We start from the raw sequence: 16,061 nt of genomic DNA on the forward strand, positions 1-16,061 counted from the left end.
GTGTCCCAGGAGCTGAACTCAGGTTATCAGTCTTGTTGTCAGTTACTTTAAAGACTTGAGTCATCTGGCTTGTCCAAATGACCCTATTTTTATCAGTGAATTCATAGTTAAAGTCATGTTGACCTTAAGTCATAGTTAAAGTTGAGCTCTGAAATTTATAGTCCTTATCATATTTATAATCTCCATCTTAACTACCTTTTTCTTCGTCTTCTAGTTCAGAAAGAATCTTAAAACACAGTAGCCAGTTGTAAATGTAGGTGTTATGTGAGCACAATGGCCATCTTTTCCTCACATTATTTCATCTTTGTTTAGATGTAAATGTATTTTTATATATGTACCCCTGGCTGTGTGGCCAAACTATGGTAGGCTTTGAAAACTAAAAACAGCAGGATACATAAAGCCTCTGCCTTCTGTGTCTGTATCAAGTCATTCTATAATTATTTGCCTAGATAAATTATCTAGATTTATATATCTAATTAGGAAACTAGATAGAGCTGTAAGGGGTCCTCAACATCCGTTTTTGTTCTCTTTGTATAATTCCTTTTCACTTTCAAAAATGTTCTAGAATATATTTTTCCAGGGGAGAATAAGGAAACCAATGTGGACTTAGAAACAAAACTCCAAGTATTAGCTATATAGAGAAAGATTAATACATTTAACTATATTAAAATATTAATCCTTGGTTGATGACACATGCTTATAATTTTATCACTTGAAGGCAAAGACCTAAAAAAAAGAAGAAGCCAAACAGTAATAAACAAAGACCACTAAAAACAATATTTGGGTGCTCGCTTCGGCAGCACATAGACTAAAATTGGAACGATACAGAGAAGATTAGCATGGCCCCTGCGCAAGGATGACACGCAAATTTGTGAAGCGTTCCATATTTTTAAAAAATTAAAAAAACCAATATTTTGAGGAAGAAATGAAAACACTAACAAAACACTTGCCCAAATATTCAGTTCTCAATAGAAGAAAATTTATTGAGTGGTTCCTAAAACTGTAGAGATGTTCAAGCACACTTATTTCAGAGTAACGTTAAAATTAGATAGTTACCATCATCAGACACATAGAACTTGAAGTGTCTCACTACTTCATTTGGGGTGAGAATTGAGTATGTAGCTCCTCAGGAGAGGATTTAGGCAGTAGAAAATAAAGTTAAAAACATGGCTAGACCACACCTCACAATTTCACTTTATAGTATTCCTAGGATACTTTTGTGATGTAAAGAAGCAAGGAGTAAAATTATGCCCGTTACCATTTATGTAATCAAAAGCATACAGAATAATGTTGTGTAAGACTCAAAGCCCAGCAGTGGTGGCGCACACCTTTAATCCCAGCACTTGGAAGGCAGAGGGAGGCAGATCTTTGTGAGCTAGAAGCCAGCCTGGTCTACAAAGTGAGTTCCAGGAGAGGATCCTAAGCTATAGAGAAACCTTGTTTCAAAAAACAAAACCAAAAAAAAAGACTGAAAGTCAAAGCAAGTGTGGTGGCTCATGCATTTAATCCCACCACTGAGGAGGTAAAGGCATTGTGGGTCTCTGAGTTCCAGGACAGCCTGATGTCCATAGTAGGTCAGGCTAACCCGGTCTGCATAGTGAGATCCTGAATCAAAGAAAAGGAAAGAAAGAACATTCAAAGACAGATGAACAAGCAGTATAAAGGTATGGACATGCGGAAGAGAATCCATGTAAAGACAGCTTGGTGGTTCTTTTAAAAGAAGACCAGAGGTCAGTTCCTAGCAGCTACATCATTCAGTGCATAACCACCTATCACTCCAGCTCCAGGAGATCTGACACCCGCTTCTGTCCTGTACATGCACAAGTCACATCAAATTTTTAAAAATAATCTTGAAGGCCTTCAACTCTCACCTGTATTACTTGGTTTTTTGAGACAGGTTCTTACCGTGTAGTCAAGACTGGCCTCAGACTCTATCCCAGGCTGGCCTCAAACCCACAGTTCTTAGTAAGCCTTGAGTGTGTTCTTAGTAAGCCTTGAGTGTTGGGAATATAGGGCTGTATCACCATGGTTGACTGTGTGACTTCAAAGTGAACCAAATTGGCCTAAATACATTTTTAAATCTGAACGATAGGTAGATATTTATTATAGTATTTGCTTGAGCTAAATACATTAAAATGTTTTATGATTTTCATTGAGTTAAAGAAAAATTATACAGACTTCAGGATCAGATTAGCCAGTATTCAATCTTACTCTACCACCTGTTAACCAGCTTTGATTTCTCCTGGTCTCAGTGTATTGTCTTAAGTGAAGAAAAGAAATCTACCTTGTGTGTGTGTGTGTGTGTGGCTATAATTTACACAAAAGTCCAGATGTGCTTAACAAAGGGGAAGGTACTTAGATCTTAGTTTGATTTCTGTGATTATGTATCACGTAGCTTTTTCCCCTTTGGTTCTGTTAGGGTGCAGTTCTGTTTTTCTTCACAAAGGCAAAGAGGGGTGTTTTTGAACCAGCAGTACTGTATTCCTGTATTTCGAAAAGCATGGTCTATGTGCTGATTTGGCCTGAATGCATCGACTGTTTGCCTTTCAGTCAGCATCGGAATCTCAATGGTGCCGGAGACAGAGGAGGTCACCGGGCCAGTCATCAAGATCATCTCCGGAAGGATCCATATGCTAATCTCATGCTGCAGCGGGAAAAGGATTGGGTCTCTAAAATCCAGATGATGCAGCTGCAGAGCACTGATCCCTACCTAGATGATTTCTATTACCAGGTAAATAGCCAGTGCTTGTTTTGAGAACAGTTTGTCTACTTATGCTGTAATAGAATTTTCTTTTTCTTAGACTTTTCTATGGAGATATTGTCCCCTGAATGCAAATTGACTAAGCGATTCCATCCATTTTTTAATATTCAGTGTCAAGCTATATGTGCTCAGATTGATATTTTCATTTTGGCATTAATAATCTGGTTCTTCCAATTAAGAATATTGGTGGTGTGGGGCTGGGGATGTAGCTCAGTGGGAGAGCACTTGGCTTAGCATGTGCAAGTCCCAGGCTTTTATCCCTAGTACTCCTCATTACATGCCAGAAAAGAAACATTCAAAGACAGATGACAGATGAGCAGAAAAGAATATTGGCAGTCTAACTTTAAAGACATCTTCATTAATTCACACTTGTAAAATAATCTTTTAAAAACATTTGTTTTGTGGGCAGTGCGGCATAGCTGTCAAGGTCCGTCCACATGTGGATGTCAGGGGGAACTAGTTTTTTCCTTTCACCAGGTGGATCCCAGAGATTGAGTTTAGGTCATTGTTAAGTCTCAGACTCCAGGACAAATGACTAAGGTGCCTATTTAACATCCAAATGGACCTGGCCACCAGTTTCTCCCAGAATCCTTTCCTACCTACTTGTTATAGGGTATGACTGGCATATCCCACTCTTTATCCCTCCCACCCCACCCCCTACCCCCCAGAACTCTCTAGCCCAGGGCCTGGGCAGCTCTTCCCTGTATAATGCAGCCATTTTGGTTACCTGCCTTTTTTGTATTTTTGTCCTCTTGCCTGCTTTACCTGGTCTTCCTCTCTCCTCTCTCCCCTCTGCCCTCTGCCCTCTCCCTTCCCCTCCCCGTCTCACATGGCTCAGTCTTGTCCCCTCTGGACTCTGCCAGATGTCCCTGTCTCTGCCTATGCTCTCCCATTTATCTACAATAAACCTTCTCCTCCACCATTCCTAGGAGCAGTGGCCGAGGTACCTATTTAGCAGTCACCATGCTTAGTGACAAGTGCCTTTGCCCACTGAGCCATCTTATCAAGCCAGTTAATGTTTTTGAAGACTAAGGGGTTTGTGGGTGTGTGAGTGTCTGGTTTGTGGTGCATTGAAAGTTGGGCCTTGAACATGCTATAAACCTACTCTGTTGTTGAGGTTTACCCATAATCCATAGATTGGATTTTTAATGAAGCCAAGGATGTGTGTGCATGCCTTTAATCCCAGTACTCTGGAGGCAGAGACAGAAAGATATCTTGAGTTCGAGGCTAGCCTGGTCTACATAGTTCTAGGACAGCTGGGGCACATTGAAAAATCAAAAAAATAAAGTAGCCCAGCAGTGGACATTGAAAAAAATTTAAAAAAATAAATAAATAAAATAGCCTCGCAGTGGTGGCGCATGCCTTTAATCTCAGCACTTAGAAGGCAGCGGCAGGTGGATCTCTGAATTTGAGGCCAGCCTGGCCTACAGAGTGAATTCCAGAACAACCACAGCTGTTAAACAGAGAAACCCTGTCTCAAAATAACAAAAATAAACAAATAAATATGTGGTAAGCTTTCTTGTTGGACTTTCTTAGACTGCCAGCCTGCAAATAATGACACAGGGACTTACTAATTATGAAAGCTTGTCCTTTAGCTTAGGCTTTTTCCCAACTAGCTCTTACAGCTCAAATTAACCTGCTTCTGTTAATCTACATTCTGCCATGTGGCCTCTCTTCTATTCTGTATGTCCGACTTGCTTTGCATCTCCTGGCACCTAGATTCATCTCCTCTTCCTCTCTCTACCTGAAAATTCCACCTATCCTCTCCTGTCTAGCTATTGGCCATTCAGCTTTTTACTAAACCAATCAGAATGCACCTTGGCAAAGACACATCTCCACAGTGTGCAAAAGGATTATCCCACAACATAAATAAATAAAATATAACAGAAACTAGGCTTCAGTGTATTTCTAGAGTCCTCATTGTAACTAACACTGGTGTAATTAGTGTGAAGAACAGTGGTGGTCTGTATTTGTTTTGCAATGAAAAACCATCTTCTCTTTTGATAGAATTACTTTGAAAAACTGGAGAAATTGTCAGCTGCTGAAGAAATACAAGGTGATGGTCCTAAGAAGGAGCGAACCAAGCTCATCACCCCCCAGGTGGCCAAACTGGAACATGCATATAAGCCTGGTAAGGTTCTAGTTCTTTTTTTCGTGAGTTTTTTTTTTTTTTTGGTTTTTCGAGACAGGGTTTCTCTGTAGCTTTGGAGCCTGTCCTGGAACTCACTCTGTAGATCAGGCTGGCCTCGAACTCACAGAGATCCGCCTGGCTCTGCCTCCGAGTACTGGGATTAAAGGCGTGCGCCGCCGCTACCACTGCCCGGCTTCTAGTTCATTATTAAGAGAAATTTGAGACACTACTGTTTTGATAAACTTGAGATATTTATATGTGGAGAGTATGAGTAGCCTGACAGATGAGCTCACAGGTCCTTTGCTCTTTGAGAGTCTATAATCTTTCAAAACTTACTATGGTTTTTTTTTTTTTTTTAGTACTCCTAAAATGAAGAGGAAATAATTTTTCTTTTGATGATGATTTCAATGAAGGGCTGGAAAATTGATTATGCAGGGGAGTTGCTGTAGATGGCTGTGGTGGCTCTCCTCTGTAACCTCAGTGTTGAGGAGGCAGAGACAGAAGGATCACGAGTTCACAAAACCAGAAGGAAAGGGAAGGGGGTGCCTCACTGCAGACACTCTTGCGGTGAATTATTACACTGTGGGCAAAGCACAAAGGAAAGCTTACTGAATGCTGTCTGCTGTATTCCAAGTCGTTATTAACAGAGTCTTTTTTGTCCTTGCAGTGCAGTTTGAGGGCTCTTTGGGTAAGCTTACTGTCTCTAGTGTGAATAATCCTCGAAAGATGATCGATGCCGTTGTGACATCTCGGAGTGAGGATGATGTAAGTGCTAGCTAATGGGGTGTTCATTTTGGCAGTCATTGGAATGAGATGAGGCATGGTGGATTTGTCTGTAATCTAAGCTGACCTGGTATGTCCTAATTTTTTTTTAAAGTTTTTCACACATAAGCTGAAATATACCTTCATTTAAAAAAAAAAAAAATGTCTGTGTGTGGTGTGTGTGTGTGTCACATGCCATGGTGCACTTGTGGAAGTCAGAGGACAACTTTCTAGAAATAGATTCTCCTTGCAACAGGGACTCCAGGAATCAAATTCAAATGGTCAGTTATATCCATGCAGTAAGCACTGTTTACCAGTTGAGCCATCTTGCTGGCCCTAATGCCTTTATTTATGAAGCGGCCAGCCAGAGCATACAATAGCAGGAGTCTTTGGATCTGATACCTCTGGCTGCAAATAGTGCCTATTTACTCCAGTTTACTACTTAAAACAGTATTTCTATGTTTTTTAGATTTATTAATTTAGTTTAATAATTTATGAGCTGACTCAGTCAATGACCTTTGTTTCATACTGTTGTCATTTTGGATTGTTAACTTTTAAGGAGTCTGGATTCTCAAGTATTTTCACCAGTGAACCTAAAGGTGCATTCTTGGTAAAAATGGTCTCAGTAAAGGTAAAGAATTCATACCGAATAACCTTTTTTTTTTTTTTTTTTTTTTTTTTTTTTTTAAGGAAACAAAAGAAAAACAAGTTCGGGACAAGAGAAGAAAAACCCTTGTCATAATTGAGAAAGTAAGCATTTATTTCTGTATTTAATTTCAATTTAAAGAACTATCAAAATGTGTGTATCCAAGAAGTAGAAGAGTGAGCAGGAAATCAGTGTTAGTTAATTTTTTTGTAATTACATTTGATGATTGGCGATGGCACTGTGCATGCATGTCAGATGACAACTGGTAGGGTGGGTTCTGACCGTCCACCTTGTGGTTTCTGGGGCTCTTAACTCAGAGTGTCAGACTTGGGGGAGGTACCTTTACCTGCTGGGTCATCTCACTGGCCCAGTTTCTTTTATATTACCTAAGAATTGATTTGTGTTAAGTGCTTCTTGTTTACCAGAGTTTTCTAGAAATGATTGCCTATGGAATCCTGGAAAGAACACTTCACTGGGGTTTTGTTCATAGCCATCTCATCAGCCCAACTCATCTTCAGTCTAGTAAAAATTGGAATAAAAGTTTCGTTGTTACATGAACTAATTTAGTTTTACAGCATTTATTAGGCATTCCTTATGTACTAAGGGAAATGATGATACATATAGACAGTCTGTAAAGCACACATACACAGTGCAATATTACATACCTAATACCATACTACCCTACTTAGAGCACAGTAGTTTAGAACACAAGTTCAAACCATCCCTTTTCTGAGTCTAACGTGAGGCTGAGTTATTTAACCTTTTATGCTGTCCTTAGTGTCTTCATGGAGAGGATTGTAGTTTTGTTTTGGGGTTGAGTTTGCAAATGAATTGAATTCGTGCAAAGTGCTAGACCACTGGCTGACACCAGTAGTAAAGTTAACTTTAAAATAGTGCCTGGTTATGTAGTTGGAAGTTTTTCTGTCTTGCCTGGTCCCGCAGCTGCTCAGACCCAAATAAACATACAGAGGCTTACATTATTTTCAAACTATGGCCATGGCAGGCTTCTTGCTAGCTAGCTCTTGTATCTTAAATAAACCCATTTCTATAAATCTGTACCTTGCCACATGACTTGTGGCTTATTGGTGCCTTACGTCTTACTTCTCTGGCGGTGACTAGCAGTGTCAGCTTCACTGTTCTTTCTCCTCCCACTGTCTCTCTTGGATGTTCCCGCATAGCTCCATCCTGCCCTGCCATAGGCCAGTGCAGTTTTATTTATCAACCAGTCAGAGCAACACATATTCACATCGTACAGAAAGCCATCCCACAGCATGGTCAGACTGGAGAGATGGTTCAATGGTTAAGAGTACTGGCTGTTCTTCCAAAGGACCCTGGGTTCAGTTCACAGCACCCGTGTGGCTGCTCACAATCTGTAACTCTATTTCCAGGGGATCTGGCATCCTCACACAGACATACATGCAGGCAAAACCCCAATGTATATAAAAATTAAGTCTTTTTTTTTTTTTTTTTTTTTTAACTCTTGCCTGGTCTTTTGTTTTACATGCCTTTAATCTCAGCACTTGGGAGGCAGAGGCAGGTGAATCTCTGTGAGTTCAAGGCCTGCCTGGTATACAAAGCTAATTCCAGGACAGCCAAGGCTACACAGAGAAACTCTGTCTCGAGAAACTAAAAAAAAAAAAAAGAAAGAAAGAAAGAAAGAAAAAATTGCCTGGTTAGCAAAATCTTTATCAGGAATCCAGTATGGTGGGGGCTGGAGAGATGGCTCAGAGGTTGAGAGCACAGGCTGCTCTTCCAGAGGACTCAGGTTCAATTCCCAGCACCCACATGACAGCTCACAACTGTTTGTAACTCCAATTCCAGAGGATCTGACACCCTCACACAGACATAAATATAGGCAAAACACCATTAAAAAAAAGAAAGGGAGGGAGGGAGGGGGGGAGAGAGAGAGAGAGAGAGAGAGAGAGAGAGAGAGAGAGAGAGAGAGAAATCCAGTATGGTGATTTTAATCACAGAGGCAGTTTCTGAATGTGAGGACTACATAGTAAATTCCAGAAGAGCTACACAGTGAGACCATATCTCAAAGATTAGCAGGGTTGGAGAATATGGTAAAATGTTTGCTGTGTAAGTTTGAGGAACAGAGTTTGCATCCTCAGCATCCACATAAATGCCAGGCTGGTATGGCACCCCTCTCAGTGCTCAGGTGCAGAGACAGAATCCTTGGATCCTAGACAAAAAGATAGTTAAGCCTATTTGGCAACCTCTGGGTTCAGGTGGGAGATGCTGCATCAATACAGAAAATACTGAAAGATGGAGGAAAACACTTGACAGTCAAGCTCTGACCTCTTTATGCACATACATTCTCTCTTCCTCACTCACTCACTTATTACTGGAAGGTGACCCTAGTGGCATTGTTAGGAAAGTTGGGTGTTTCAGCCTAATATTGCTGCTAGGAAATTTGGAAAACAATTACTTCACTGTTTTTACTACCAGTAAAAGAGACTATCAGTCCAAGAGAGAGAAAGACTGATGCATGAAGGATTATTATTTCACTGTGTTTCCCTGCATTTAATCAAGCACTTTAAAAAAGAAAAGAAAAAAAGAAACTTAAAAAACCTCATTTTGTTTGAATTGTACTCTTGTATTTTTACTTGTTAGCCCTAAACTGTGAAGATGTTTATCTAATACTCTGGTCCTGAGCTAGCATGTTATGGCTTGTTCTGTCTCTCCCCTAGACCTATAGTTTACTCCTTGATGTTGAGGATTATGAAAGGCGCTATCTCCTAAGTCTAGAAGAAGAGCGGCCTGCCCTGGTGGATGAAAGAAAGCACAAAATCTGTAGCATGTATGACAACCTGAGGGGCAAATTGCCTGGACAAGAGAGGTAAGCATTATGCACTTCAAGGAAATGGGAGATTCCTTCCATTGCCACTAAACTCCACATACTTGGGATTGTGGTGTACCTTGTCCTACCATTTCTATAAGCTTAGCATCTATTCTTGGGTTTTGTTGTTTTTGTTTTGAGACAAAGGCACACTGTGTAGCCCTGGCTGACCTTGAATTGCTTCCCAAATGATGCTGTTAAGGGTATGTGCCACCAGGTCTGGAGAGATGTTCAAGAGATTAAGAGCACTGGCTGCTCTTCCAGAGGTCCTGAGTCCAATTCCCAGCAACCACATGGTGGCTCACAGCCATCTATAATGAGATCTGGTGCCCTCTTCTGGCATTCAGGCATATATGCAGGCAGAACACTGTATAGGTATATATAATGAATGAATAAATAAATAAATAAATCTTTAAAAAAAATAGAGGGTTGGGGATTTAGCTCAGTTGCAGAGCACTTACCTAGCAAGCCCAAGGCACTGGGTTCAGTCCTCAGCTCCAGAAAAAGAAAAAAAACAAAAGGAAAAAAAAGGTATGGGCCACCACACCACACTAGTATCTATCTTTTGTCCAGACTTGGGTGCTACTTCGTATAAAACATTCCATAATCCTTTTGAGTTCTTTCTTGCATTCATATATTCAACAATATATAGTCAGTATCTTCTATGATTGTGCTAGTGCTGCAGATACAGAGGGGACGCTACTCGATTTTGGTTTTGAGGTGACAGATTATATCTGGAGTATGATTAATAGTGTGTTCTACTTTGTAATTTTTATGTATTGACTTTTCTGCTAACGTGACGCTTACCAACATTTGTACTTTCTTGAGATTTCCATAGAGTGTATATGTGTAAGCCAGTCCATCTTCCAGTGAAGATTGTTACCTCTTTCTGAGTCATCTTTCTCCTGCTCATTGTCTGAAGCAAATCTAGTTGTGATAATGTCCTATAAATCCCAAATATTTAATGTAAGGTGACTGACTACACCTGCTGACAGCTCCTTCCCTTCGCTCAGATTCTCCTGAGCCAGAACTTACACGCACATAAGAATAGACTTCTTTTCAGCACACTTACGTGCTGTTGGTCTGATAAATGTCATTTATCCATAGATAGGCATGTTATATAACCATTAAATGCATTTAACAGAAGCAAATTTATTGATAGATTAAAGTGTTTAAAAGGTTAACTGAAGTTAGATATAACTAGATCAGTGGTAGAGCACTTGCCTACCATACAGGAGGCTCTGGACTTCATTTCTCGTTCTGGGGAAGAAAAGTGAAAGAAGTCAAATTACAAAACCATATAAATTCTATGTGCCCTGTTAACACTTATAAATTAACATTCAATTTTTACTTAAATGTGATCACATTTTTACATATAATATGGGAAATAGTTTTTCATATTTGTACAACTTAATTTTACTATTTATTATCTGGTTGGAATTGGAGAGTAATCCTCAGTTTGGGTACTACAGATGACTGTGAAGATAGGGTTGCATATTAAAAAAAAAAAAATGTGGGTTTTCTGTATTGCCCTTGTTGACATTAGATGGCATTCTTCTTGCAGGCCAAGCGATGACCACTTTGTACAGATCATGTGTATCCGAAAAGGGAAGAGAATGGTTGCCCGCATTCTCCCTTTCCTCTCCACAGAGCAAGCAGCTGACATTCTCATGGCAACTGCCAGGAACCTCCCTTTCCTTATCAAGAAGGACGCACAAGATGAGGTACTCACCACACAGGGCAACTTTCCTTGTGCTTCTCAAGTTGGAAAACTTTGACTTTTGGTTACTGTTATGGATGTAAAACATCCCTCCCTGCTCTGTTGTCAGTAGCTTCGTGTTAGCCTGGAGGTTTAGTTCAATGGTGTCCCACAGGTAAATTTTTGATTAAAAGATCTCTGCTTGCGGGGCAGTGGTGGTGCACACCTTTAATCCCAGCACTTGGAGGCAGAGCCAAGTGGATCTCTGTGAGTTCAAGGCCAGCCTGGTCTACAGGGTGAGATCCAGGACAGGCTCCAAAACTACACAGAGCAGCCCTGTCTTGAAAAACAAATAAACAAACAAACAAAAAGATCTCTGCTTATCCTTGTAGTAGCTTTTCAAAGATTAGCAAATTTTCTTGTACTTTTTCAAGTGCAAGACAAGAAATTAATAAAGGAATAGTACTATTGAGCATGGAATTCAGAGTAGCGAGATACTTGTGAGGACATTATAGTTGACTACAAATTGAGTAGTAACTGCCTGAGTTATCTGCAGAAGACATGCCTATATAACATGAAACACAAAAGAACTGGAAATTGCTACTGTAGCTTTTGAGATTTTAGAATCTACAGAAAGAAATGAAAAGTTTAAATCGTATGAGAAAAATGCAACAGAATGAAACAAAATACATTTTTTTAATTTATTAGCTTTTTCAAATTTTACTTATTAATGAATAATTTACATGTGCATGTGTGTATGTGCATGATTGGTATCCATGGAGGTCAGAACAGAGCATTGGATCCCCTACAACTGTAGTTACAGTTTGTAAACCACCATATGGATGCTGGGAATTGAATCTGAGTCTTCCATAAAAGCAACAAGTGCTTGAGCTGTCTCTAGCCCCAAGAGACTCCCAAGAATGAAAAATGGGATGGAGGAAATTTTAAAGATTTTAGATTTATCCTAGAGAATAAAAGGCCAGAATAAAAAGGTATGCCTATTTTAAAGCATAAATGCCAAAGGAAAAGAATGGCACTCTGTCAGTCATGATCTCACAGAAACTCATCAGTGGAAGCAAGTGTGGGAAAATCTTATCCATTTGGCAAATACTCGCTGAATATCTCTACATGCCAGGCACCATTTTATATTATGGAAAGAAAGCTAGGAATAAAAAAAATACCTTCATAGAGCTTACTTGCTAATAAAGAACACTTAGTTAACTATGGTTAACTATGTGGTAACTCATGCCTGATTTCCCCACATTAGGTAGGCTAAGGCAGGAGAGTTGCTGTATATTCGAGGGCAGCCTAAAAATATGTTTGTAGAATGTAGTTCATTCTCTCTTTTCTTCTCTCTTTGTCTCTGTTTGTGTGTATGTATACATGTGTATGTGTACATGCATATGCTGAATTTTTAACCTATGTGAATTAAAAAGTAATTAACCATGTCTCAAGAATCCATTTTCTTCCAGTAAGAACTGGTTCCAGGTGTAAAGCATGGGAGTACAGATAACCCTGGTCTTACACCAGAGACAAGAGACTAATAAATTACTAGGGATACACAAACCAATTTGAGAGGACTCCTGTTTGCCAGAAGTGGTATACTTAATATCAGAAAGAAAAATTACAGCAGTAGACTGCATTAGATTTCACTTAATGAGTTCATAAATGATACCAAAAATATATCAATCATTTGTAGTGAGTGCTGGGCCAGTAACTCATCTCGAAAACTGAAAAAGGAAGACTCAAGTATTTATCCTGCCTTTCCATTACAACCAAATGTCCTGGCCACAGTAATATCATAATGATTTTGTATATAGTGAGCATCCTGTTGGCCACAAGCACTGGTGGGAGGTAGTGAAGGACCAGTTGGCAGAAGGTAACGCTCTTGTTTGTTTTGTAGGTGCTGCCATGCTTACTGAGTCCCTTCTCTCTTCTCCTCTATCATCTTCCTTCAGTGACTGTCACCAGCCTTCTGCAACAGCTAATGAACCTACCTCAAAGTGCAACTGCACCAGCACCCTCCAACCCTCACCTCACTGCTGTGCTCCAGAACAAGGTGGTCTTGTCCTTTAGTGTCCCTAACTTATGTGGCATCTAAAGTTGACATAGGAAAATTATGACTGCTGTAGCTTCCTTCCACTCAGGAATTACATTACACTAGCAAAGGCTAGAAAACAAACAGTGCTTTGGAGGAAATAGTATTTTATGAAATTTGTGGCATCAAGCATCCCGTCTTTTTTACAATTATTCCTGTCCTCTTTAACGGTAGATTCCCATACTCATGAGGTTCCTGTTTCAAGACAGTTCTGAAAGTTAAAGCTGTCGTGGCATGAGGAACAGAACTGGATGTGGATGATTAAAGTATAGACTAACTGCCTGTCCTCTTTGTTAGGACTTTCCCAGAAATTCTAACAAGCTTCTGCTGAGTAGCAGTGGCCAGGATTTAGTCACATGGCATACCTAGCTGCAGGCAAGCTACGTACAGCTTTCATTTATGTTCTGTTAAAGATGCAAAGGTTAAGGCAAAGCTTGGTGCACTTGTGTTTAATCCCATCATTCAGGCTGTGATCTCTGTGAGTTCGAGGGCAGCCTAGTTTACATATCAAGTTCCAAGACATAAATCCTACCCCAAAAACAAAACCTTTTTTTCTTTTTTAGTTCAAAGCCTCTTAGAGGAAACCTAATAAGAAAAGAGGATTGTGAGTTTCTAAACAGGCAGTGTCGGTCCTTGCCTGCCCTTTTCCAGCCTTATGATCCTGAGTGTTTGCTCAGCCAGTTTCCTGATCTGTGATGTGCAAGTGTTGATGCAGGCTTTGCACAGTTGTCCTAGTGTTTAGAATCTAGAGGAAAGACACACCTCTAATTCCAGGCTTGCCTGACCCTCTCAACCTGGCTACACAAAAACCTTGGTGTACAGCCATTCCCATCAGTGCCAGGGTCCCATCAACTGAGGTGTAAGAGGCTTAGATGCACTGTTTTGGGTTTTGCTGTTGTTGCTTTTAGATTTATTTTATGTGTATGAGTGTTTTGCCTTGTAGATGTCAGTGAATGGTTGTGGGCCGTCATGTAGTTTCTGGCAACAGAATCCTGATCCTCTACAAGAGCAACAAGTCCTCTTAACCACTGAGCCATCTCTTCAGCCTCCTAGATGCATTGTTAAGTTTGATTCTATCTGGCTTTTCTTCCAGTTTGGCTTGTCACTGCTCCTAATCCTCCTAAGCCGTGGGGAAGACCTACAGAGTTCAGGCCCTGCTATAGAATCAACGCAAAATAACCAGTGGTCGGTACTGATTGTTTATCTTTTCTTTCAAATTCTTGTAAATAACCTTTGCTCTGCTTTCTCTTCCCCTTCTGCTTCTCATATTGTTTTGGGTTTTCTCTATCAGGACAGAGGTGATGTTGATGGCAACCCGAGAACTTCTACAGATCCCCCAAGCAGCCCTGGCCAAGCCAATCTCTATACCCACAAATCTAGTGTCCCTTTTTTCTCGCTATGTTGACCGGCAGAAACTGAACTTGCTGGAGACAAAACTACAGTAAGTTCCAAATACATTTCACTACCTTGGTACTTTAGACATCATATTGTGGGGAGGATGAAGCTAATGGGAGTGAGAGATGGAGACATCCATTAAACGTGTGTGCTGAAACAAACCACTGTGTTGTATGCCACAGTACCTCAGAAAATGACAGAAGCTGAGAGAACAGATATATCTAGGGTCTTTATTATGAGAGTTCTCTGGAAGATGTAACTTGAATGCAAACGATTCATCCTACTTTAACTTACTTATACAAAAAGTTGTCTTTCTCTCTCTCCATCTCCTCAGGCTGGTCCAGGGGATACGATAAGCCCCCGGTGTGTCCTGTACCTCCTTTTTGGCTGCCGCCTGCACTGCTGCCATCACCAACGGAGTGTTTTTAATGAGGGGAGGGAGGTAGCTTATGACCCAAAGGAAAGTCTGTGGGATCGACCTGTTTGCAGAGGTTAGCTCTGAATGCCAGGTATTTCCCCACTGCTCTGATACTTCTGCTGGGTGATACTTCTGCTGGTTTCTTTTACCTTCTGTGTTACACTCTGCATGTCCTACTTTTACTCAATTCTTCTCAACTTTGCATTTTCTTTGCCCTAGAGACACAAATATAATATCCCTTTATCCCATCACCACTATTACAGTTCAAAGTAGGTTGTAGTCTGCCAAAGGTTCCCTCCACCTTTATTAATATGACTATAGGAGAGCCAAAACTAAGTAGAAGTCAAAATATAGGTAAATGTACACACACCCCTACACACACATTCATGTGGTCTCCAGAGGGTCCTTAAAGGATGAGTTTTAGTTTGAAAAATATTTAGTTGACATATACCTCTAAAAATAAACCAGCTGATATATTTTAAGTCTGTTTCTGTTCTATCTTGTAATTTGGTGGATTCTACTTTTTTAATATATAATACAGGGTACACAGCACATTACATTAAATCAAACTTGTTAAATGGCTGATGCCCAGCTCTAGGCTGAGAAGTCTTCTTTCTCCCTACCGGTATTTCCTTTGTTCCTGACCACCGTAATGGAAACAGCACACACACAGTTAAGCCTTTTCCTGTGATGACTACAGCGTGCTTGAGCCTGTCCCTCAAGTGCATTCAAGAGTACCCAAGATGAGCCTCACCTAGAGCCTGCTTCTGCAGTGTGGCTTCTGTGCACCTGCACTGTCTTCCTGATGTGACTTCTGTAAGCCATGCTTCTGCTTCTCTTCCCCATTTTCATTTAGTGTCTTGGGTAGAAGCCTCCAAATGTAGCCATGGCTGCTAAGCTTGGGCTGCTCAGCTCTTCGGTCTCCTCTGCCCTGCAGCAGAACCGCTGTCCTGGCTGCTTAGTCTTGCCTGAGCCCCCATCCACTGGCAGCCGGGGCCTGGGTTGGAATCTTAGGGATACTGTCCTTCCACCTCTCTGACCTTCAGCAGTCAGCCAGGGTGAGGGACCTTGCTCCCTAGTAGTTGCAATTCTGAAAAACTAAATTGGATTTATTTTATATTCCCATCCTGATCCTGCTTTCTGCTCTTCTCACCTTTTTGAATGTAGTCAGGGGACAGGCTATGATATTTAAGGAGAATAAACGTTTTGCACATACATGTATTGTATAACAGTAAAGCCCTCCGTTACAACCAGCTGTCCTTGTTCTCATCTCCATTTCTTCTCATTCTGTGGCCTCAGGCTCCACCAG

General features: G+C 40.6%; 1 protein-coding gene and 1 non-coding gene across 2 annotated transcripts in view; both read left to right on the top strand.

The window, feature by feature from the left end:
• Patl1 (PAT1 homolog 1, processing body mRNA decay factor) overlaps positions 1-15,385 on the top strand; it is a 29,577-nt gene extending 14,192 nt beyond the window's left edge. The window contains exons 10-19 of the mRNA XM_028884214.2: positions 2,551-2,731; positions 4,769-4,892; positions 5,560-5,657; positions 6,345-6,404; positions 8,994-9,142; positions 10,707-10,866; positions 12,745-12,900; positions 14,033-14,124; positions 14,231-14,380; positions 14,669-15,385. Of these exons, the coding sequence (XP_028740047.1) occupies positions 2,551-2,731; positions 4,769-4,892; positions 5,560-5,657; positions 6,345-6,404; positions 8,994-9,142; positions 10,707-10,866; positions 12,745-12,900; positions 14,033-14,124; positions 14,231-14,380; positions 14,669-14,690 (1,192 nt within the window). The 3' untranslated portion in view covers positions 14,691-15,385. The remainder of the gene's footprint in view (positions 1-2,550; positions 2,732-4,768; positions 4,893-5,559; positions 5,658-6,344; positions 6,405-8,993; positions 9,143-10,706; positions 10,867-12,744; positions 12,901-14,032; positions 14,125-14,230; positions 14,381-14,668) is intronic.
• On the top strand, positions 785-891 carry LOC114703512. The gene has a single exon (XR_003736140.1). It is a non-coding gene; the product is annotated as a U6 spliceosomal RNA (small nuclear RNA).
• Positions 15,386-16,061: the final 676 nt, after the last annotated feature.

The sequence above is a fragment of the Peromyscus leucopus genome, chromosome 1 (genome assembly GCF_004664715.2).
Source record: "Peromyscus leucopus breed LL Stock chromosome 1, UCI_PerLeu_2.1, whole genome shotgun sequence".
Lineage (NCBI taxonomy): Eukaryota > Metazoa > Chordata > Mammalia > Rodentia > Cricetidae > Peromyscus > Peromyscus leucopus.